This window comes from Anabrus simplex, chromosome 4, assembly GCF_040414725.1.
Source record: "Anabrus simplex isolate iqAnaSimp1 chromosome 4, ASM4041472v1, whole genome shotgun sequence".
Taxonomy (NCBI): domain Eukaryota; kingdom Metazoa; phylum Arthropoda; class Insecta; order Orthoptera; family Tettigoniidae; genus Anabrus; species Anabrus simplex.
The window spans coordinates 348,830,210-348,856,318 of NC_090268.1; the positions used below are offsets into that span (position 1 = coordinate 348,830,210).

The 26,109-nt window shown below is 39.0% G+C and overlaps 1 protein-coding gene across 2 annotated transcripts in view; it reads right to left on the reverse strand.

Annotated features, from left to right (window-relative positions):
- Positions 1–26,109, reverse strand: part of pav (pavarotti) — a 277,353-nt gene that overhangs the window by 195,704 nt on the left and 55,540 nt on the right. For both annotated transcript variants that reach the window (XM_067145761.2, XM_067145760.2), the window contains exons 4-5: positions 19,212–19,410; positions 7,113–7,251 (exon numbers count right to left, since the gene is read on the reverse strand). In XM_067145761.2, coding sequence (XP_067001862.2) covers positions 7,113–7,251; positions 19,212–19,410 — 338 coding nt within the window. The remainder of the gene's footprint in view (positions 1–7,112; positions 7,252–19,211; positions 19,411–26,109) is intronic.

Genomic DNA, 26,109 nt, shown 5'->3' on the forward strand with positions numbered 1-26,109 from the left:
TTCCTGAAAAGAATACTGGGGATAGCAAAAACAGCGCCGTCAAGACTAGCGTATATGCTTGCAAAAGAACGCTTTTTCATAGAGGATATGAGGTACATCCTGCAGCTACCATCTACACCACAAGCAGAAGCAGTCCTTAGGAAAAGAAAGGAAAAACAAGAAGAAATATGGCCGGAATTTTTCACGACAGAAGCCATGCTAGACCGAAGATGGACTGGACCAAACCAGGTTTTGCGTAGTGCCATTACTAGACTAGCCGTACATGGATTTCACCATAAATTGTGCATGAAAACATACTTCCATGACCCAGATGAAGGCTGCTTATGCAAACTATGCAACAAAATGTGTGAGCGTTACCATTTTACAGTTTGTTCACAGAGACACAAGATTCTAAAGGAATACAGCAAAGAATAGTGTATTTTTGTATCTATTTGTTCAATGTATACTAATTTTATGCACGTTTGTGCGCTCTTTTCTTAATAATAATAATAAATATGAAGTATCTAGGCTTTGAGCAATCAATCAGGATAGAAAATAAACTTCAGAAAGAAAAAAATGATACAGAAATTTCAGCATAGACTCATCCTCATCTTATTAACTAATCTTTAACGCTTTGAACTTTCATAGGCAGTCAATACACGAGTCATTTAGTTGCAAAAGCAGCTAAATCACTTTTACAAACATTTTCAGGAGACACAAAAAAACACTACTAACCCTACTACATGAAGGAATTCAACCTTGAAACTCCGGCAAGATTTTTGCACGAGATAAGTGCATACATACCTCAGATATAAACGATCAATAGTTTATAGTTTTGTAAAGAATTGGGATTTCATTTTGGATGTATCTGGTTTAGAAGCCAGAAGCACGGATGTATCCAGTTTTGAAACAATATAAATACTTCTTAATAATTACCATCGTCATAACATGATGAAAAAAAACAACAACATTTAAGTAATAATGTAAAATGTAAGTTACAGAACAGTCAAGCTGAAAGTTTGAGCATGCAAATGCTATGGTTTGTTTGTTCACATTCCTTGGCCATTCAATAGCCTACACAACCAAATCAGTAACTTCACATGCATTTGTACACACAAAATGTTACCATCTTCAGTTCCTATATCAGTTATCTGGACTATGTTCTTGTAGTATGACAAAGACTTCAGTGACAACCAATCAGGATCAAAATGTTCTTTGAGTAATGCTGAAACATCACGGACTTGAGGCGAAGACACCTTAACACCTGTTGATATCGGGGTAGGAGCTAGCACGTCTTTGATTGTCTTGTACCTTTTGCAGACAGTTCTGTAGCATCCTAAGTTAATTCTGTAATGGACTTCTTCCCCGATGAGAACATCATTTCCATTGCTGTTTCTTTTAAAGAAAAATCTTTTGCAGGGATTAAACTGAAAGTGCCACTGAGCAGGTGTGCTGACAGTGCAGTAGAGTAACGAATACCAGTTTAACGAAATGTTCAGAATAGTGAAATTATTTTTAGGCCCCTTCCCTTTTCCCTATTTAATATGTGTTAATAATATTTCATTTTACCGAATTTCGAACTTTCAGTATAACGAATTAAAATGTAGCCTTTTTGCTATTATTTAACATCTTTTTCCTTCAAAATATAATTGAAATTCATCCTGTTTTAATCGCTGCGTATTTCACACATGTGTCTACCCATATAGCTAATACCAGGCGGCACACACTATACAACACAGGCGAAACTACCCGATTACAAATTCGGGGAAGGTAAGAAAACACATTACAATTCTGAGAAGCGGGTTATCTACCCAACAGTATGTGAAGATTATCTTATACAGTTTTGATGTACCAGTACTGAATGTCATTATGTAGGAGTAATTTCTTGTACATAAAAAACAAATTAGTAATTTCTTGTACATAAAACACAAATTAAAGCCAATTTTCTATTAATAAAAATATCTTCAAATATTGGGGTGCGCAGATTGGATTACAGTATTCGCGTTAACAGGATACGGTTTAGGTAGCCATTTTCGATACATGTACGTGATTGGTCGAGATGGATATCGATTACAAAGTAACCAATAAGTAAGAAGTAATGCTATTGGCTGGGTAGGAACGCCACATTTACAATCAACCAATGAACGTTACGGTTTCACATCTCTACAATCAGTACTGCAATTTGTTTATTCACGTCTCAAGACGTGTTCATTGTTTATCTTTTGTTCGTGAAGCAACGTGTGTATTAGTGTGCCAGTTAACTCTTTCGCCGATATGGATTAAAAGAAGCGAAAGCAGTTTTCTTTAAAAGGAAAATGTAAAATACTTAGGGAAGTGGAGAAAGGAGGAAAGAAAGGAGAAAATAATGAAGGGGTATGACATCAGCCCTTCAAAGTCATGAAATTCCTTACTAATCAAGACAAAATTAAAATGTGTCAGTCTGGCTCCATGGCTAAACAGTTAGCGTGCTGGCCTTTGGTCACAGGGGTCCCGGATTCGATTCCCGTCAGGGTCGGGAACTGGGGCTGGGTGTATGTGCCGCATTCATCATCATTTCACCCTCATCACGATGTGCAGGTCGCCCATGGGTGTCAAATCAAAAGACCAGCACCTGGCGAGCCGAACATGTCCTCGGACACTCCCGGCACTAAAAGCCATACACCATTATTTTTTTTTAAATCTGTCAGAAAGTGGACTGGTGTCCGCATCTTGAAGCACGCAGAGGTCGCAAATGTTGAACACGCAACCTTCGAGTTTTGACTCAATCACTTAAGTTGGTCAAAGTTTTGTTCAATTCAAAATAGCAGCCAAAGTCATTCATGTCTGTTGCACATGGTTGAGTGTAACCTCCAATTCATTGTCAAAGAGTGTGACGAGAGAATAATGTTTAATAACCCTCTGCTCTGAAATAAAAGGCTTCTATTCTTTTTTGCTAGTGGCTTTAAGTCGCACCGACACAGATAGGTCTAATGGCGATGATGGGATAGGAAAGGACTAGGAGTTGGAAGCGGCTGTGACCTTAATCAAGGTACAGCCCCAGCATTTGCCTGGTGTGAAAATGGGAAACCACGGAAAACCAATTTCAGGGCTGCCGACAATGGGATTCAAAGCCACTATCTCCCAGATGCAAGCTCACAGCCGCGCTCCCGTAAGCGCACGGCCAACTCTCCCGGTAAAGAAAGAAAAGGCTTTTACTAACATTTGTTTTAGAAAAAGTGTGATCTGCAATAATACTCTGATATCTTTATTGGCCCCCGTGCACATGTTTTCGTATTTGTTGTTTGGCATTTTTCACAACTTTCAGTGCACTTGTTATTTTATAAGCCCCAGCAGAAAACTTTGGAACGCGAACCACACACCAATAAGAAAACGTATTCCAACGAGCATCAACATACAAAGTGAATGGAAGGCAAAGAACAAACAAGAAAGGAGACCACTCTCAAGGAGATTGGATGTTAGAAAAGTGGAAGAAAGCCAAGAACAGATGGAATGCGAACCACACACCAATAAGAAAACGCATTCCAACGAGCATCAACATACAAAGTGAATGGAAGGCAAAGAACAAACAAGAAAGGAGACCACTCTCAAGGAGATTGGATGTAAGAAAAGTGGAAGAAAGCCAAGAACAGATGGAACAAATCAAAACACTAATCGACAACTCAAATGTAGAGGAAGCAGTGCATGAACTGGAGAAACTCTTAACACAAGCAGCCAGCCCCAGGAAAGTACGAAGAGCAAAAGCATAGTTCGATCAAGAGTGCTTCCTATTAAGGAAAGATGTGCTTCAAGCTCTACACCAACTAAAATCGGACATCGAGAATCATACACTCCTTCAGAAATACACCGAGAAAAGAAAATGCTACAAAACACTAACACAGGAGAAGAAAACGGCATACAGGAAAGAAGGAAGAAGAGTTGAGGAAGCCAAGAGAGATCCATTCATAGCAATCCACCCTCGAAAGCAGGCACAGACCCACTATATCAGCATGGAGGAATGGACGAGACATTTCAAAGACACCCTCAACGTAGACGGAAGAGAAGGAACACCGGAAACCAACCAAGTGCATACAACGCATGAGGCGGCAGCATGGTCTCCACTTACTACAACTGAGGTTCAAAATATTATTGAATAAAAAAAGCGTCAGGACCGGATATGATATGCAATGAATACCTGAAAGACACGGCTCATCTACTAGCTCCTATTTGGACGAAACTTTATAATAAATGCATAGAAACAGCCAAAATCCCAGATCAGTGGAGACAATCAATAGTAAAGGTAATTTTCAAAGAGGAGACCCAAAGGACACAAATAAATACAGAGGAATAGCCCCGGAAAACAATCCTTTTAAGGTACTCACAAAACTAATCACAGAAAGAATAAGGGACACAGTAGAAGAGCACCTCCCAGAATCTCGATTCGTGTTTAGGAGAGGAAGATCCACTCTCGCAGCGGTGGAACTACTGCTAAATAACATATGGAAAGCCATTGAAAGGAAGGAAAAATACTATACAATCTTTAGACTTCACAAAAGCCTTTGATCTCCTGGACCGAGCTTTAGTACAAATGAAGCTCGAGGAAACTCTAGGAAGAGACAGTGTCTGGACAAGAATCATAAACTCCATAAATGAATGGAACAAGATACGGATCTCGGACAGCCTAGACCTTTCAGAACCAATAGTTCAAACAAATGGTGTACTCCAAGGGGACCCACTAAGCCTTCTGCTGTTCATCCTGGAAGCGAAGGACATTATGGAAATTGCACAAAATGAAGATGTAGCAGCATACGTCTATGCAGATGATATTGTGATTGGTTCAAAAAGCTTAAAGAAACTGCAGAACACTATAAACGAAGTGCGAAAATGGTGCATTGAACACAAGTTTGAAATTAACACAGAGAAGAAGGAAATGATGGTGTTCAGATCAGGAGGGCAAATACCAAAATCGACAAGAATCACCTTAGAAGGGAAAATAATATCTATCACCAAAGAATACAAATATCTAGGGATAACACTCCAGCTGTCTGCGAAATGCTTCACTATGCACACAATGGAGAAAGCGACACAAGCAATTAGAGCGATAAACAAAATAAGGTTCATCAGAACACTAAATCTTGATACAGCAATGGCGCTCTTCAAATCGAAAATCGTTCCAATACTTACATGTGGGATTGAAATTATATGGACACACCTGAATGAAAAGAACTTATCAACACTGGAAAGAGTTAAAGCAACATACATCGAAAGAGCAATCGGAATGGCAAAAACAACAAGATCCAGATTAGTCTACCTTCTCGTACGGGAAACTTTCCTCATAGAGGATTTAAGGAAAATGTACCCCCTACCTAACATAAAGGCATCGGAGAACCTACTAAGAACACTAATAAGGAAAAGAGAAGAAGTTCCCATGGAATTCTATGGAACTGGGGCCATGATCGACCGTACATGGACAGCAGCAAATTTTGAGACAAGGCACGTGTTTACAAGACTTGCAGTACATGGATTCCACCATGTCATTTGCGAAAACCCAACATACCACGAACCGTCAAACTCGTGCACGTGTACATTATGTGGACATTTATGTGAACGATATCACTTAGAATTCTGCAACAAGAGGACTAGATCAATCAGAGACTATGCGACCAATGGTGAAATTGTCAAATTGTTATAATACCTTTCACTAATGTATGGCTATTTTGCTGCAATAAATGTTTTATTTAATGTACCAGTGCAGGGTAAAATTCAAGATGCTGAAAACTTCTTGCAAGTACCTGTACTTTATATCATTACTTCATGTATATAAGTATAAATTGATGTTGAAATAATGTAGATTTCTTCAACAGATTTAGCAAGGGGCGAATTCGTAAGAATTTATTTCAGTACAACAAAATTTCACTATAACAAATTAAATTCTGAGATCCCCAAAATTTTGTTATACAGGTATTTTACTATATTAATAATCACTCTTTTCCAGTCAAAGACCTTACCTACGAGAGGAATAACGGTTCCAAATTGGGAAAAAATATTGGTATATTCTTGTGGATCGAGTATAGTATCATTCCTTGATTTCCTTTTCAATTCATGCAAAAAACACCGTAGGACGGAAAGTATGCCCCAAAACTGCGAACATAAATTCTATTTTCCCCAACTGTCTGAGGAGCGTAGTTTATAAACCATACCATGCCCATCATGAAAATATTCTTGTTCTGTCACCCGTATCCATCTGATGCGAGGCGAACTACTTTTATCTCTCCGGAATGTTAACGTTCGAGAGACAGTGAAATAAAGCTGAACCTACTTCGATGCATCCCTGCAACTTCATTACCCATCCGAATGATAAATAAATACGTTCTCCTTCATTTGTTTTAAATTTGAATCGCCGACCACTGTGGTTAGCTTATATTTATATACATAGCTGCCGTGAATAATATGCACTTCGATCAGTTACACAAGGCAAAGGTTGATTTCTTTGGCAATCAAACGATACTGTCACTCCCTTCTTTCAGAAGGAGTAGATGCTTGTGCTTTTAGCTTATGGCATCTCTTTTCACACATCAAAGACTGTCTTTCCCTTGACTTTCTTGAATTTTTTATTCTTTCATCAAGGGAGATGCAAGTGGAACATTCATCCATTCTAGAACTGCCATACCCAATACTGAAAAGTCCGGAACACATGATGAAAGTAAGATGTCACATTTTTCCTATCGTCTGATGCCGCGACATCATACAACCACCACATTTTTGTAATGTTTAGATCGGAACGCAAGTACATCCAACAGCTAGTTTTGTTCCTGCAATAATGATTTTCTATCACATTGAATCTACAGTAGAAGTAGAATAATTATTTTAGTAAGTATAATCTGCTTTACGTCACACCAACAGATAGGTGTTACATGACCTGAGCTGCGCAGGCACTCACTTGGTCACAAACATATCAAAAGGTTCAGTTGTTTTCTGAGAAAAATGTACCTGCAAGGAAATAAAATATACTGCTTTTTTTTTTTTTTTTTTTTTTTTTTTGCAACTGTAGTACATACTCCATGGATAAAAATTTGTTTTGCTTGTAAAGGTTGGATCAGTACCAAACCCTTACTCCAGTGTTTAAGTAGATCACTTAAGAAGAAAGTAAAGGCTACCTGCTTCTCGAAGTCTCTGTCCACTGCTTTTAGTGCGATTAGTTCTCTCACTGCCAGCTAAATCTACAAGAGAAAGCTGACTCACACAAATAGCATTCTTGTTCTGCAAAGCAGTTTCACCTTGGCCATCCAAGGGAGCCTGAAAAATAAACAAAATTGTACAAGTCAATAAACTGAAACTCTCCTAAATGAACAAATGAATGTAAGAATTGAAGAACTTGATTCAAACCAATACCTACAGTGAAGGAGGCAATGATAGTAAAGAATAGTGAATACATAACTTTTTTTGTAATATACAGGTATTTGCAGTTGCATATTAGTTACAGTAAGTGTAAAATTAGTGGAAGAACAGTAGTTTTAGATTAAGGAGCGATACAGATTTGGTATTTTCAGCAGGGATGCTAATTAAGAAAACCTACCATAAAACACCTCACCTCCCTATTTTTGAATATTGAAAGAGCCTATGACAGCATCATAAGAACTTAATTACGGAAATGTCTAGAGGCAAAATAAACCACCATTAATCAAAAAATTATGGTAGTGGTGGTGGTGATTATTATTTAAAGAGGAAGTACAACTAGGCAACCATCCTCTATTAAAACTAACCAGAGAGAAAAATTGGGAGGGGTCTGACATTTTGAACAATGAAGGTATCGGCCAAAGAAAGACAAGGGCCATGAAGGGCATGAAAAACAAAGACTCTCTAGTCCTCAACACCTACTACCGTCTGGGTAGGAAAAGAACAAGAGTTGACCAAGTGAGGTTAAATAAAATAGGTGAAAGTGAGAAGCCTGGCACAAGTAACTGGAAGCATTGCCAGGGGCCCCGTGGTCGCGAACTCATGCTCCCAAGTTAAAGAGCCCTGGGGCCCTCTTAGTCACCTCTTACGAAAAGCAGGGGGATACCATGTAAAGTATGTTAATCTACTACCCCCATACATGAACAGGATAACTAAAATAAAAAATAAATTAGGTTTTTTATGAAGGCCTGATTCTACCTTCTTGGGAAGTATAAGGTTGATACTAATTAACTGCACTTTACTAAATAAGTGGAATGGGCCATAAAAAGCAGCATCCCATTTACCTTCTTTGTTAATAAAACAGTAGATAACACAAGAATGGTACACTAGGCTGTTACAAAAAGGGCTGAAAGGTTGTTTTATAAGCACATCATTTTTCCATTAATTATCAACAACAAACTAAACACAGAGATCAGTATTTTGTAGCACACACTATAAAAACACTAAAAAGCAATCAGAGGAGCAAGTTTATGAAGAATTCTCCAATTTCGTGACAGGCTATTCTTAAGAGTGTTATCTAAGTACTTTAGGGTACGTTTATGCTGCAGCCTGGCTGCTGGCACATCGCTAAGCCTCGCTGCTCGATGTTAGGCGATGATGAAACAAACCAATGAATCTCAATCAGTGCATTTACCCTGGAGCCCGGCTCATAGCTGCGCTGCTGGCTGCTATCCTTGCCACATCCATGGTCTCAAACACGTTTGATTTTCGAGCCTGGCCCATCGCTGGCAATCCTGTAACTTGGACTGTGATTGGTTCTTTCAAGGTCACCCGCTCTCCCACTCTTCGTACTCTATACACACGTTCAGTGATCACTTGCTCACTTGCCATCTGAACCTGTCTTCGAACGCAATGCGATTTGGAGCCAGCGGCATGCGGATCATCACACGAGTTTCATATGAGATAAAAGGAGTGACTAGATGACGAGCGGCCAGTAGACCTTTTCCTACGTTTTATGAGAGTGGCTTGTTTTATCGTGTTTAAAAGTAAAGTAACTATCTGTGTTTTAATTGGTTTATTGTTAGCTACTATTTTACCCTACCGGGCGAGTTGGCCGCGTGATTAGGGGCGTGCAGCTGTGAGCTTGCATCCTGGAGACAGTGGGTTCGAACCCCACTGTCGGCGGCCCTGAAGATGGTTTTCCGTGGTTTCCCATTTTCACACCAGGAAAATGCTGGGGTTGTACCTTAATTAAGACCACGACTGCTTCCTTCCTATTCAGAGGCCTCTTCTATCCCATCGTCGCCATAAAACGTATCTGTGTCGGTGCGACGTAAAGCAAATAGCATTTTCCTAATCCTAGTCAGTGGGTTAATTATAACTTTTAATCCATTTCGTCTCATCTCGTACCATCAGGGGCCGATGACCTACATGTTAGCCCACTTTAAACAACAAGCATCATCATCATCATCATCATCAAACTATCGAATGACGTGGCAAAAGAATGCGGAACGATTACATCAACTTTGTTCTTTTAATCTTGCCATTTTGGGGACCTCTATTTTTACAAGCAGGTGATTTATATGAAGTACCTCGTTTTTCATGGAAAGTTCGACAGTTATTTTTTCAAACTCTAAACACATTTTGTTAAGGAAACCTAACTAAAGTCAAAATGACATACTCCATAACCCCCTATTTTACATTATTTGAAAGTACACTATTAAATTACGAAATGAAGCATTTGTAGCTTCATTCTTCAATCAACTCCCGCAGTAGAAATGCACTGCAAAATCCAGGCGAAGCATTTTACACTTTTTATTTCACATTCAGTACACCAAATTATTGTAAGATACACTCGCCAACAGAACTGCGACTCACTCGTTAAAAAAATCTCTGAATTTATTCCGCACTTCAGAAGCTTCAGCTGGAGCTGTGTTGTTTCTCCTCGACGGGGTAGCTCTTGGAAGTACGTCTTCGTAGTCTAAGAGGTGTTTTTTTTTGCTTTACGTCGCACCGACACAGATATGGCTTACGGCGACGGTGGGATAGGAAAGGCCTAGGAATTGGAAGGAAGCGGCCGTGGCCTTAATTAAGGTACAGCCCCGGCATTTGCCTGGTGTGAAAATGGGAAGCCACGAAAAACCATCTTCAGGGCTGCCGACAGTGGGGCTCGAACCCACTATCTCCCGATTACTGGATACTGGCCGCACTTAAGCGACTGCAGCTATCGAGCTCGGTAGCCTAAGTGTTCATGCCCTCTATATCTATAATCAAATTATGCAAAGTAAAAACCGCCTTAACTATCAGTTCCTCTGTTTTGAATTTTCGACTACAGCTGAGAGCTGCCAGCAGCGTGCGCGCGGGGCTGCTGCAGGGTAAAAGCTCCATGGCGAGCAGCCAGGCTATAGCCAGTTGCGAAGTGCTAGGGCGAGCATCCATGATCCGGCAGCGAAGCTGCAGCATAAACGCACCCTTATGCAAAGGTTAAGGGAATGTGTTCTCCCAATTCCCATGCTTTCTTCATCATTAATGGAAGTAGTATAACACCTCACCGTGTTTCACATATTTCAATACAATATGGAATCTACCGACTTAATCTACTATAATTCCCACATGTGATAAAAAGATGATACATACAATTTACTTTCTGTCGCACCGATACAGATAGGTCTTACGGCGACGATAGTAGGCTATAGGAAAGGGTTAGGAATAGGAAAGAAGCGACTATCGTCGTAATTAAAGTGAGAAACTGGGAAACGACGGAAAACTATCTTCAGTTCTGCCACCAGTGGGTTTCGAACACACTATCTCCCGAATGCAAGCTGATAGCTACAGGACTCAAACAATGCGGCCACTTGCTTGATCCAAGATAATACGTCACATTGACGCAGGTGTGATAAACGGATATAACTTGAAAACAATATTCTCTCACCCATGGGTAAATAATGCAAGTATCGAGCTCGAATTATTATTATGACTTGTAATGTATGGCTATGAAGTGTTCACACCTATTTAGTATTAGTATCATTCACGCAGTCGGATGATCGCACTGTTTGTGAGGTTATGTCACAATACATGTACTGTATATAGACTTATGAGTTCAGTTAATGTAAGCAAGTTGCTTTACGTTGCACCGACACAGATAGGTCTCATGGCGACGATGGGACAGGGAGGGGCTAGGAGTGGGAAGGAAGCGGCCGTGGCCTTGATTAAGGTACAGCCCCAGAATTTGCCTGGTGTGAAAATGGGAAACCACGGAAAACCATCTTCAAGGCTGCCGACAGTGGGGTTCGAACCTACTATCTCATGAATACTTGATAATGGCCGCACATAAGCGACTGCAGCTATCGAGCTTGGTCGTTAATGTAAGAACCTGTACATAATTTATTATTACCTGTATACATGATGAGTAATCCGCTACAGTATTGTGAAACACACTGTAACATCCAGAATGACGTATCTTTGGCACAAGATGATGGTAGAATATTCTGAACATTATATCTATGTATTAAGCACACTTAGAATTTACAAGAAGGTATTTTGTAACATATCTTTCTAGAAGCCTGGCCAGGCACTCTATATAAGGTGGTGGTCTTGATGGCAGAGACGAGTTATTGTTTAGTTGGAGTTATGGTTTAACAGGAGTTGTACTTTACATTACACGTTATAATTCTCATATTTCGGTCCGTATTGAATTGTACATTAAAGTCAAAGATATATTTATGTTTACTAAATTCCTCCTATTTTAATACATAGAATAATTTAAATTCAGAATTAAAACTAATTAAGTAAATTATAGGGACATTTCGCCCCTACTTTAAGAGCATCTTCAGCCTCAATCTCAAACCTGAAAGATAATAAATCAGGATCCTGATTGCTCTCAATTGTAATTTTTTAAAGAAAAATTACAAATTATAAATGTGAGGATGATGATGTAGGTACATGCGTCAAAAAATGAGCGAGTGGGATGACAGTAGTTAAAATATTCTTATAATAAGAACTTTATAAAGCCTTACAAACAGTTCTAATTTATATACATTTATGAATGTCCTTGTATAAGAATGTGGTAACAAGTTGCATATTAGTAGTTCTATAAGAACAATTATTGCTGCATTGAATTGAACCTTGTTAAAAGGTGGCCTGTATTGGCTGAGGGCGTAAGAAATAAGCTTGAGCTTAAACAGCTTAATCCTTAGAATAATAACGAAAAAAAGTGTTATTGATTACTCCAAGTGGAGTTTAAATAAATTTTAAAGTTGCTAGTTTGTTGTTAATCTTTTGTGATGAGATAAGTCGCCTTCTTAAATTACATTGTAGAGGCGAGGAAAATTGCTTGACATTAAGTTGCCGTAATTATAAAGTTCTATAAGAACACAGTTATTTCTGTGTTGAAGTGAACTTTGTTAAAAGGTGCTCTGTAAAGGTTGAGGATGTAAGAAATAAATTTAGAGCTTAAACAGTTTAATCTTTAGAATAATGACGAAGAAAAGTATTTTTGACCACTCTAAGTGAGGTTTAAAAAAATTTTTAAGTTGCTAGTTTGTTGTTAATCTTGTGTGAAGAGATAAGTACACAGTCTTCTTAAAGTACGTTGTAGGAGCGAGGAAGAGTGCTTAAAGGTAAGTAGCTGTATTTATATTGGCTACAATGTACAACTGCGGCCTCTTATAGAGATTGCATAAAACTATTTTCATGTTTTTACTCGTACTGAACTTAATACTATGTAAATGTTACAATTCTTGTTTTTATTTACCACCTAATTCTATACATAAAAATATTTATTGTTTGTTACGATATAACACTAACAGGGACATGTTTCGCTCATTACATAGAGCATCTTCAACCTCATTTGAACAAATATCTCAAGATTAAGTCTTTACATTGAATCTTTTTATAATTATAATTAATTGGTTTGTTAAAATTGTTTTATACCACTAAAATATTACCACTAGTTAACACAAAATTAACCTTTCAAGTAGTATATTTCTTCTGAGTGGCTACTAACACAGTGGCAGATTTTCCATAAGGTACTGGGAAGTAACACACAGCGAGATACACTTATACAGTATAGTATTTTTATCAGATCCAAAAGTACAGAATATGTATCAAGCTGTCAAAAATGATCATAGTACGAAGGGCAAGGCATCCGGCTTGCTGATAAAAGCAACAGTAACTTATGGTGAGGCCGGCCCCATGGTTTAGGGGTAGCGTGCCTGCCTCTCACCCGGAGGTCCCGGGTTTGATTCCCGGCCAGGTCAGGGATTTTTACCTGGACCTGAGGGCTGGGCCGAGGTCTACTCAGCCCACGTGATTAGAATGGAGGAGCTATCTCACAGTGAGATAGCGGCCCCGGTCTAGAAAGCCAAGAAGATTCGCCGTGCTGACCACACGATACCTCGTAATCTGCAGGCGTTGGGGCTGAGCCGTGGTTGCTTGGTAGGCCAAGGCCCTTCAAAGGCTGTAGTGCCATGGGGTTTGGTTTGGTTTAACTTACGGTGAGATACTTGGTTAGGTTTTTTCATCAGGTTAAAAAAAATTTTAAAAAAAACCAAAGTCCCAATTTCAAGCTATTAAAATTATGACAGTGCCAAGGGCAAGGAAAGACAATCTGACTCAGTGAGGAAAGCAAGGGGAAACCTACAATAACATAAGAGACTCATCTACAGACACATCGCTTTTGGGTGTGTACACACTTCGGAAACTGCTATTCCACTGGTCCAGAATAGGTTTCAATTTGTAGAGTCTCTTTGGATCACATGTGGCTTCATCGTATGCTTCGTTATCGACAAAGTGTAAGAATTTGAGGAGACGAAATCTTCTTCCAGAGAACAGCTCCAAAAATATTGGGGTTTCTAATATCTGTACGAGAAAAGTAGTTCTTGTTGTCAGATAGCTGATGAATGCCTTGCAAGAGAAAGAATGCAAGTAAAGTCATAATTTCATCTTTATTCGTGTCAGTCCACTGATTCACTCTCAATTAAAGTTTGAAGGTTGGTGTGCTTTCTAAAAGCTGTTGAGCTTACCGGTTGGTTTCCCTTCTTATTAGTTCCACTAATTCAGGAGTGATAAACAATTGAAAATATTCTAGCGGACTATTTACGTCTTCAATTTGTACATTTAGTCCAGGTTGCGCCGTAAATGTAAATTTCGGCCGTTCAGATCCTATCTTTGTCCATACACCGAGCTGAATATCACCGCTAGTTCTACCATCACGTTCACTTGAGTCGCTTTCACCACTGCACTCACTATCTCCTGACATTTCAACATTAGTCTCACTATTAGATGACGCATCACTCTCCGAATTGTCAAAGTGAAATAAATCAAACAGTTCTTTTTCTTGCAGATATTTCTGAACTCCACTTGAACCTGCCATAATGCACTATCTACCAATCTCAGCCGCCTGGCGGCCGGTACTGGCCGACTGCCAGCTGGGCGCGGAATGAAATAATTTTTGCCCGGTCACATGGTTTTAGTAGAACGCTTTTGTAGGCAAAGCTCAAAACTAAGATACACTCACAAAGGAAAGCGATCTCAGATCCGACGACAGAATGTCATCATAACCATCGCCGAAAGACATTTACAATGTTATGACAGAATATTTTGTCATGGCCACTTAGGAAGCCATACAGCTATGATGATTTCAAATAGGACATTTAAACTCAGAAAAATAACTTAGCACTAAGTAGTTTTAGTAAAAATTGGGAATTAACAAGATTTTTAGCCAAATCTTACAGATGTTTAGAACATGTCTACGACTTCGACATCAGTAAAATGTGATGAATATATAGTCCATCACAGCTATATTTTAATTTCTTAATTCTTTTTAATTATGTGTTAACTAGTGGTAATATTTTAATGGTGTAAAACCATTTTAACGAACAAATTAATTATAAGAAGGTTCAATGTAATACGTAACCTTGTGATATTTGTTGACGACTTATTCTGTCGTAGGATCCGAGATCGCTTTCCTTTGTGAGTGTATGTTAGCTATGAGCTTTGCCTACAAAAGCACTCTCCTACAACCATGTGACAGGGCAAAAAACTTGTTTCCGCGCCCAGCTGGCTGAGATTGGTAGATAGTGCATTATGGCAGGTGCAAGCGGAGTTCAGAAATATCTGCAAGAAGAACTGTTTGATTTATTCCACTTTGACAATTCGGAGAGTGATGTGTCATTTAATAGTGAGACTAATGTTGAAATGTCAGGAGATAGCGAGTGCAATGGTGAAAGCGACTCAAGTGAACGTGACGGTAGACCTAGCGGTGATATTCAGCTCGGTGTATGGACAAAGATAGGATCTGAATGGCCGAAATTTACATTTACAGCACAACCTGGACTAAATGTACAAATTGAAGACGTAAATAGTCCGCTAGAATATTTTCAATTGTTTATCACTCCTGAATTAGTGGAACTAATAAGTAGGGAAACCAACCGGTAAGCTCAACAGCTTTTGGAAAGCACACCAACATTCAAACTTTATTTAGTGAATCAGTTCAATTCAACACAGAATTAATTGTGTTCTTATAGAACTTTATTATTACGGCTACTTACTATCAAGCATTTTTCCTCGCCCTTACAACATAATTTAAGAAGGCAGCAGACTGATCTCATCGCAACACATTAACAACAAACTAGCAACTTTAAAATTTATTTAAACTCCACTAAACTCCACTTGGAGTAATCAATAACACTTTTTTTTCGTTATTATTCTAATGATTAAGCTGTTTGAGCTCAAAGCTTATTTCTTACGCCCTCAATCTGCAGCAATAAATGTGTTCTTATAAAACTACTAATATGCAACTTGTTACCACGTTCTTAGAGAAGGACATTCATAAAAGTACAGTAGAAGTGCGTTATAGCGAGAATTCATAATGGCGAAAAATTTACTCGCTATAGCGGATTGTCGTTATATCCAATTTTTTGTAAAAGTTGGGGAAAACCCATACACATTAAATGCAGTATGAAATGGCAATCAGTTTGTTCAAAATTTGAGTTTTCGCGGATAATATCCACACTGCGGCTTACTTGTTTGTTGTTTTTCGAAATCCGATAGTACGTGAAAGTGTGTGTTTAATTTCATTCTGAAAAATATATATTACCGTATTTCTCCGAATCCAAGATGACTCCCACTTTTTCCTTTAAAAAATATTAATTAGGCTTAAACAGTGATTTGTAAAATCATATGAATTTCTTTTCTTATACAGTACGCATTTTTAGACTGTTGACGCCGAACATTGGCTTTAATTATGCTGTATTTTTTGCGGCTGTACAATTATGCTTTGTTTCAGCGGGTTTAATAACCATTAAATTAAAATTGGCATCATAATATCGAAGGGAACTCGAAAATTTGCCAGCAATACACATTCCAGGCGTCTCTAAAATACGATGATCCACCAGAAAAATATTCTTACTTACTATAAAACTGTTACTGGTACTTCCACTCAGCGTCAGATATAACTGGCTGCCGCTACACGCACGTCTTGCTTGCCAGATTCGGCCAACTTCAGCGGCTAGCGATGTTTAGGTCTTAATCGCGGACTTTGAAAGTCAACGAACGAGTTTATTGCACCGCGGTATGGCAATTCCGCCCATGCGATTTTGTGCACATACCTCACAATTTCATCTTCAACTTCTTTAAAGCGTCATTGTTGCGGGCCACTGAATGCATTTTTGGTGCAGTACGCATTTTTAAGCTATGGGCTTTAGTTAGGCCTATGCCGTATTTTCTTGCGGGTGCACAATTATTATACATTTCCGAGTGTTTAATAGCCATTAACTTAAAATTGGTATTATAACATCGACGAGAACCCGTTGAAAATTTTCCGGCAATGCCTGTTCCACGTATCTTTACAATACGACGATGCATCACAAAAATATTCCTACTGTCTATAAAACTTAATTTTACTAAGCGTCAGGTACAGCAGACGTGTTAGAACTCTGCTACTGATAACCGTGGCCTTTCTAAGAATTCGAAGGCTCGCATGTTTTGATGCTGTACTGCAGATTTGAGAAACGTTTTTGTAGAGGATAATAGAATGTCATTCTCTCTTCACTATTTTCCCAGATCCAGTGACGTTACACATAGGCACAGTACGACCGGTCGCCGTGGCTAGTGATGTAGGCCTATGATAAAGAGGCGGTTGTTTATTGTCAACGCGCGGGAGTGAAAGGAAACAGCGTGGTTTTGTTACTGCTGTAGTTGGCAGTGGTGTTCATTACTATCAGGCCGCGAATGCAAAACGACCCTTGATTTTTCACACAAGATTCTGAGGAAAAAACGTCGTCTTGGATTCGAAGAAATGCGGTATCACTCCAGAGGCTTCTGTGGCAAACATTTCAGGTTTTTTTTTTTTCGAACAGCATCACCTAACCTAACCGTATATGCATCATGGAAACCTATTTCAAACGCATGTAGAGAAACGATAACCTCCTCGCTAAAAATTGACATGGAAATAGCTTTCCGAAATTTAACTAGACGTGAGAAAATATAAACTATCCTCTGAAATCAGTGATAGTACACTGCCATATCTTGAGGTGTACCACTTTCTTACTTAATTTCAGTATACGGTATACCATTAAAATGAAGAGATCGTTTACTCAGCCTTTATTTTTAACGAGTTAACAACTGCTATCGGCCATGTTATTTACGCATTTATTACGAAAACGTCTTATCCTCTTTCATTTCGAATTTTCTATTGAGAACAGCAGTCGACAGGTATTACTAATCGACTCCAAGATCGCTTTCGAATGTTGACGAGAGAGCTCGCAAATGCACATAGCGCGAAAACTATACTGTACCGAAGATGATCGATCACATTATGTGGCAAACGTTTCAGTTTTGTTATTCAAATAGCGTCACATATCCTAACTTATTTGTCCTATATGTATGATGAAAACATACTTCAAGTGGAAGTAGAGAAATTATAACCTTCTCGTGATAAATTTACATGATAATAGCCTTTCCGTAACTTAACGGACGCGAGAAAATATAAACGAACCTCGCAATCAATGACGCACTCTGCCATAATCGTGAAGTGTAGGTCTATCTATCTATTGCAGTATTTAGCATTAAAATTAAGCAATCGTTTAACAGTGTTTATCTTTAACGAGTTAAAAACGGCTATCTGACACCTTATTTACGCATTTATTATGAAGACATGTTCTCTCTTTCATTTTCCACGCGGAAGAGAACTCGATGGGTATTACTAATCGACTCCGACATTGCCTTAGAATGTCGACAAGAGAGCTCGCTGGTGGGCATAGCGAGAAAACGATATGGTACCGAAGATAATCGATCGCATGCAGTATAATGACTGGGTGCATAAATATCGGCAACAGAAAAAATCGAGGGCGCATAATCGCTCATAGTAACGGATGCGTCAGTGATCAAGTTCTCGCTGTAACCGAAAGATAATATACAGTTTAATATAGGAATTTTGAAGGAACAGACAAAAGTTAGCGTTATAACGGGGTTCTCGTTATATGCCGTACTCGCTATAGCGGACTTCTATTGTATATCAAATTAATTAGGACTGTTTGTAAGGCTTTATAAAGGCTCGCTCATTTTATGATGCATGTACCTACAACCTTGTCCTCACATTTAAAATTTGTAATTTTTCTTAAAAATTACATATAAGGGCAATCACGATCCTTATTTATTATCTTTCAGGTTTGAGATTAAGGCTTAAGATGCCCTTAAAGGAGGGACGAAACATGTCCCTATAATTTACTTAAGTTTTTTTTTTTTGCTATTTGTTTTACATCGCACCGACACATATGTCTTATGGCGACGATGGGATAGGAAAGGCCTAGGAATTGGAAGGAAGCGGCCATGGCCTTAATTAAGGTACAGCCCCGGCATTTGCCTGGTGTGAAAATGGGAAACCACGGAAAACCATCTTCAGGGCTGCCGACAGTGGGGCTCGAACCCACTATCTCCCGATTACTGGATACTGGCCGCACTTAAGCGACTGCAGCTATCGAGTTCGGTTTACTTAAGTTTTAATTCTTAATTAAAATTACTCTTTATGTATTGAATAGGTGGAATTTAATAAACATAACATAGGACTTGTACTTGTGACCGACATGTTTGTTAACAGTCAGCAGTCAATTGTTTCAAGGTTGTAATCTCCATGTGGCAGCTTACCGATAGGCAGTTGTTAAAATGGTGGTTTGTTGATGTTTTCAGAGTGAAGTGTTTTGTTTGCGACAGCAGTGATTAAGGTTATGTGTATTTAATTTGTAAAAATTGTGAATAAATCCATGTATGGAAGTTGACAGCATTTTGTGTGTGTCTTTGTGGATACATCTACATATGGAAGTCCAAACATAAAATATATTTTCCCAAGTTTCAATACAAACCTGAACCAATCTGATAGTGAATACAGAGTGACTTCGACTTGATTCTGCATTGAGAACAGTGTTGGCCATTTTTTTCTTTTTCTGTCCTCTATAAAATGCCTCAAAAGCTTCCTCAGTGGTCTTCACTTCAACTTCTGTCACACCATGAACATACATGTTATGGTTAGCATCTTCCCGAATAATTCTGTTCTGAAGTGTCCTAGAAAACAAAAAAAACCAAAAAAAATCATTAATTCTACACATCAACAAATGATGGTACATACTGTATAAAGGAGCTGAAATGTCTTGAATGGGTGAATAATTCAGACAGGTTAGCTACAGGTAGATCTCATTATATGTGACAGTTACGTTCAGCGGTATTACGCGCATACCGAATTTGCATACTTTAGGAGTCCTTTTATATGTAAAACATAGGGTTAGATTTCTGTTTAGCAGCATAATAAGTTTGAAATAGCAGAAGGTCTTAGTATTTTTTACAAAAAATAACCATCAACTTTCTGAAATGCATTTTAATGCAAAATGTATACACTTAAAAATTTAACACTGAACAAACAACAATAAACTAAAATCATTTCATTAAGTCCATCCACATACCCTAAATAGGCTCTGGATAATCTACATCATGAGAATCTGATAATGCTATAGTCTGTTCGGTTTCCATCGTGGATTTCCTTTCGTGCAAAAACTTTGTAGCTGAAGTGTCCTCACTAGACGTTTGACATTTATATGAAGTGCCACATTGTTTTGCAAAGAAATGTTCAATTGTAGACTGCATAGCCTTCTTTGCCAGTTGATTATACAGCTCCTGTAACATTTAAGACAATGTTCAACTTCCCTCATACTTCTTCAGGATCATGTACTTCGAAAATTGCCATTACAGTGTCGATCATTCTGAAGGCCTCGGTTATTTTCTTCGTCGTCAGTTTTCTAAGAGGCTGAACTTCCTTGGCTTATGTTTGTTCTTTATTACTATTCTCACTCAAAAGATCGAATCTTCGTTGCTCAGATCTTTGGAATGAGAGTTTAGGTCACACACATTCTCTACATCGACATCAGTGAATCCAATCGGTCGTGCCATGTTCACAATTTCTCTCGTTGCACCTGTGATGTCACTGCTCATTTCATGTAGGACTGACACAGCATTGGGCACAGTTTCCTCCACACACCATTCATACACTTCAGAGTAATGTCAGTCCATGCATCTCTAATAATATCAATCACCATCTTAATATTAAACTGTCGCCAGAATATCTTGATAATAAGTTTGTCATTCGAATCACATTCTTCTATGAGATTGGAAGAAGTTTTATGAAAATAACATCAATCAATCAATCAATCAATCAATCAATACTAATCTGCATTCAGGGCAGTCGCTCAGGTGGCAGATTCCCTAACTGTTTTCCTAGCCTTTTCTTAAATGACTTCAATGACATTGGAAATTTATTGAACATCTTCCTTCGTAAGTTATTCCAATCCCTAACTCCCCTTCCTACAAACAATTATTTCCCCAATTTGTCCTCTTGTATTCCAAATTTATCTTCATATTGTGATCTTTCCTACTTTTAAAGATGCCACTCAAACTTATTCGTCTACTAATGTCATTCCATGCCATTTCTCCGCTGACAACTTGGAACATGCCACTCAATCGAGCAGCTCGTCTCCTTTCTCTCAGTTCTTCCCAGCCCAAACTTTGCAACATTTTTGTAACGCTACTCTTGTGTCGGAAATCACCCAGAACAAATCGAGCTGCTTTTCTTTGGATTTTTTCCAGTTCCTAATCAGGTAATCCTGGTAAGGGGCCCATACACTGGAACCATACTCTAGTTGGGGTATTACCAGAGACTTATAAGCCCTCTCCTTTACATCCTTACTACAACCCCTAAACTCCCTCATAACCATGTGCAGAGATCTATATCCCTTATTTACAATCCCATTTATGTGATTACCCCAATGAAGATCTTTCTTTATGTTAACACCCAGATACTTACAATGATCCCCAAAAGGAACCTTCACCCCACCGACACAGTAATTAAAACTCAGAGGACTTTTCCTACTTGTGAAACTCACAACCTGACTTTTAACCCCGTTTATCATCATACCATTGCCTACTGTCCATCTCACAACATTATCGAGGTCATTTTGCAGTTGCCTTGAATGTAAAAATAACTCCCTAGTCTATAGTTTGTAGGATATATGTAGTGTTCAGTGGCAGAAATAGGAATTCAATGTTTTTATTTGAATCAATAATGGAAAGTGAGTGGCTGGGAACATTATCGAGGAAAAGAAAAATTATGAAAGGATTTTTTTTTTTCTTTCTCACAGTAGGGCTTGAATCCTGTATTAAGTTCATTAACAAAATAGTCACTGAAAATAGCAGAAGTTATCCAACCTTTTTTTATTCCATCTCTAATGCACTCCCAACCTGCCCTTGTCACAACCTTTTAATGCCATAGGATTTTGAGAGTGGTGGATAATAAGGGGTTTTAATTTGCAATCTCCTGCAGCATTTCCTCCAGAAAGAAGGGTGCATCGGTCCTGGCAGCCTTAAATCCTGGTGCTGTTTTTTCTCCAATAGAAATGAATGTGCAGCTTGACATGCATTTCCAAAATAAGCCTGTTTCATCAAGGTTGAAAACCTGCTCTGCATTATACCCTTTTCCTGCCACAATTTCTTTAAACCTCTTTTTAAATTCCTCTGCTTCAACTTCATCTGCCGCAGCAGCCTCTTCTGCCATTTTAATATTGTGAAAGCCAACACGATGCTTGAAGCGATCAAACCAACCTGAGCTTGACGAGAAAGGTGCTGGATCGTCCTCTTCTTTCGTTAACTCTGCATACAAGCTCTTGGCTTTAGCTTGTGTAACAGGTCCAGAGAGACACGTGTTGTTGGTTGTAATGCTCAATCCAATGGCTTAGCACTTTTTCCACCGCTTCCGAGTGAGAATTGGTCATTCTCGTCACACTTAAGTTAGTAGAAGATTGAGCAGTTTTTCGAATTGATTTTGCATTGTAACGAATAGTTCTCACAGTGGATTAAGTCCCAAAGCATGCTGAATGTCAACAATATGCTCACCTTCCTCATAGCGATCCAAAAGATCTTTGTTTCTAACGAATACGACTTTCGTACATGCTTCCTTTGACAAGCACATTTTCCTTTCACCCGGCATTTTAAATATGAAACCTGGCAAGTGTAACTTCATACCTCTACAGACCGGAACTGACAATGCACACACGACAGATGCGCATTTAACGATGGTGCGAAATGTACATTACAGAAATCGGCACCCATGCCTGTACTCGCCTTAAGGCATTACAGCTTCCACGTACTGTTAACAAATGGAAGCACTAGACTTAAAACCAAAATCGCGTATATGCGTGTCGTACATACAACGCTGTAACAGGTGTAAAACCTTCAATTATTATGTTTAATATATTTTAATTATAGTTTATTTAAGGCTAAATTATCTTTTATTAAATGTTAAATATGATTAATATATGATTTCCCTGTAAATACGTAGTAGAGAATTGTATAACCTTAAAATCTAATAGAGTCGAAAGCAGTAGAAAATTCCATAATGTTCGTATGTTAGACTTATTGTACTATAATTTGGTATATACGAAAGGTTCTGGAAACTTACTGTAAGGTTTTGTTATCCAGATACTTGTGGAGACATTACGAATGTTGTAGATATTTCCATAGGTGTTTGTAAATATTGAAGGAAAGTTCGAGTACCCATTCGACTAGCTGGTCGATCGATGTTTCGAGTGTGTTCCATTATAGTGTTGTAAGAGCTCTTCCAGAAGTCGATCATTCTAGATGGTTGATCGAGTGGTATAAATATCGAGCTGTCAGTCAGTGAAGCGAGTTCTTAGTTCCCAGTTCTCAGATCTTGGTTCTTGGGACTCAGGCAAGTGATGGACTGGGAGTGACTGTTGGGCTCCAAGGTGGAGTCTTGAGTACTGGACTCAAGTGAATGAGGCGGTGAACTCAAGAGAGAGTATGTTATAGTGCGCGCGTCAGTGTTGTTGATATCTGTACTTGTCAGAATCGACTTCAGGGTACTCCGCTATTGAGTGTTGTATATAGTGTCATTTGCTACTGTGTATAATTGTGTGTTGTCGTTGAGGTGTTGGTCCCACTTGGTCGACAGAGAACATACCAAATGGGACTAACACCTCAACGAGTCCCTTCTGGCCATCAGACAATGGGTTAACCGCATCACGGGTTTCTCACCTGCAGAACTTTTCCTTGGACGTCCAATTTATTTATTTATTTATCGTGTCAGAAGTACAAAGTAAGAGAGACAAAAATTAAACCAAAATTTTTAAACATTGGTTGACCAAAAATTGGCCACGACAAGGGCATTTGGAGTTGCTCTCATTAGATCTTTAATGGTACAAGTGGCTGGAGAAGATGGACACAGTAGAAGATGTTCGTTAGTCTGCTTAGTACCACACTTGCAGTGAACTGTCTCCACAGGAAGGCCCCATTTCTGTAGGTTGGTCTTGCATCTCGTGGTACTGGAGCGTAATCGATTGAGAGCCTTCCATGTTGTCCACTTTTCAGAATGTCCAGGAGGAAGTTCTTCCTTTGGAACCATCCATTCTCTCAAATGTTGACATTTTTCCCGCCACATTGAGATTCTTGCTTGTTGTGGAGTTCCTTTAAGAGCTTCAGTGGTTGTCAAGAAGCTCTTTCTTGATTTCAACCTAGGATGTGCTGGTTGACAGGCATACAAAGGATGGGCTTCCATAGTCATAGCCTTGCTTTTCTCATGCCTAGCAGCAATCTCACGTCGGATTTCAGGTGGTGCTATACCAGCGAGACAGTGGAGTTTATCTATGGGAGTAGGTCTTAAATAACCTGTGATAATACGGCAGGTGTCATTTAGTGCTACATCTATGTTTTTGGCATGGCTGGACTTATGCCACACGGAGCAAGCATACTCAGCAGTGGAGTAGCACAGTGCTAGCGCGCTTGTTCTCACAGTGCAAGGGTGAGCTCCCCAGGTGGTGCCTCGAAGTTTCCGCACTATGTTGTTTCTGGCAGACACTTTTTGTTTCACGTTTAGGCAATGTTTCTTATACGTAAGCGTACGGTCCAGAATCACTCCCAGATATTTTGGAGTCGAACAGTGTTGAACAGGGATTCCTTCCCAGGTGATTTGTAAGGTTTTAGCTGCTTTTTTGTTATTGAGATGAAATACACAGCTATGAGTTTTGGCAGGATTTGGCTTCAAATCGTTTTCATTGTAGTAGTTGGTAAATTCTTTCAGAGCTTTGAATAAAGTCTGTTCTACCTTTTCAAAACAGTTGGCCTGAGCAGTGACTGCACAATCATCAGCATACATAAAACTCTGGGTACCTTCAGGTAGAGGCTGATCATTAGTATAGATGTTGAATAACAGTGGTGCGAGCACACTGCCTTGCGGTAACCCATTCTTCTGTGTTCTCCATCTGCTTCTTTTTCCCTGAAATTCCACGTCCAATAAAGAGAACTGGTGACTGGATTTTGTCCATGGACAAAGAGAGGGACCAGAGGATCCTGATACCTGGCATACACGGAACCAGCGGCAGATTCAACAGGTGCACTGCCAGGCCGAAAAGCATCCAAGGAGAGAAGCTGAGAACAACGATGCGCCAGAGGAAAGGGAGTTCAGACCTGGAACACTAGTTCTTCGTAGAAACCATCCCCCTAGCAACAAACTTCAGAATTTCCACGCTGGGATGGCTCCCAAGTGGCTCGGACCTTTCGAAGTGGATACAAAGTTGGGAAATGGTGTGTATCTCCTAAAGACTACACCGCCGACGAAGGTGCATGCATCGGAATTGAAGGCGTTACCTCAACCCCTACAAGAAGTCAGAGAGACCGAGGAGTCGACGCTCTCTACGGGGCCCCAGAAGAAGGCAGACTTCATGGAGGATCAGCACACACCGATACCTACCTTGGAGGATAAGTGAGACGAAAACAAAGACATAAGGACACCTAAATATAATTTAAGATCTAGAGTAAGGAAATGTACAGAATAGATGTTGAAGGTTTTAGGGGGGATAACTGTCGTACGTACGACGCTGTAACTGGTGTAAAACCTTCATTTATTATGTTTAATATATTTTAGTTATAGTTTATTTAAAGCTAAATTACCTTTTATTAAATGTTAAATATGATTAATATATGATTTCCCTGTAAATATGTAATGTAGAATTGTATAACCTCAAATACGTATTGGGTATAACCTCAAAATCTACAGAATCGAAAGCGGTAGAAAATTCCATAATGTTCGTATGTTAGACTTATTGTATTATAATTTGGTATTTAACCCTTTCAGACCGAGTACGCACAATTGTGCGGGTTCGTATTTTGTTTATCCCTGACCGTATTTGATGTTTTTTCGGCGCTAGACCGGACTGCAGTGATTGTGCGGGACACGTGGCGTCTATTTCAATTGTTTTTAGTATGCGCTTGACCGCCAGGGCGAAGGAAGAAGAGTTTAAAAAGCACAGTTGATCGGCGAGATGGCGAGAAGCAGTAGTGCCAAAAGTAAGTATTTATTTATTGCGTTTATATTAATCTAGAAGCTTTACTGAATACCGGAATATATTCAATGAAGTGTGTACATTGGTTAGTGAACGTAAATTTTGAAGATACATCATCGTATGTGATACGAGGTTTTGAATTTTGATACGCACAATTGTGTGGGTCCTTTTTTTCGGATGTTAGTTTTTATTTTGTAAAATAAACTATCAATATGTGTATTGAGGAGCATTTTAGTCAGTTTTTGACATACAAACAAAAATTCACGCCTCCAGTTTTCTTTCAGGTCTGAAAGGGATGTGAAAGGTTCTGTAAACTTACTGTAAGGTTTTATTATCCAAGATACATGTAGAGACATTACGA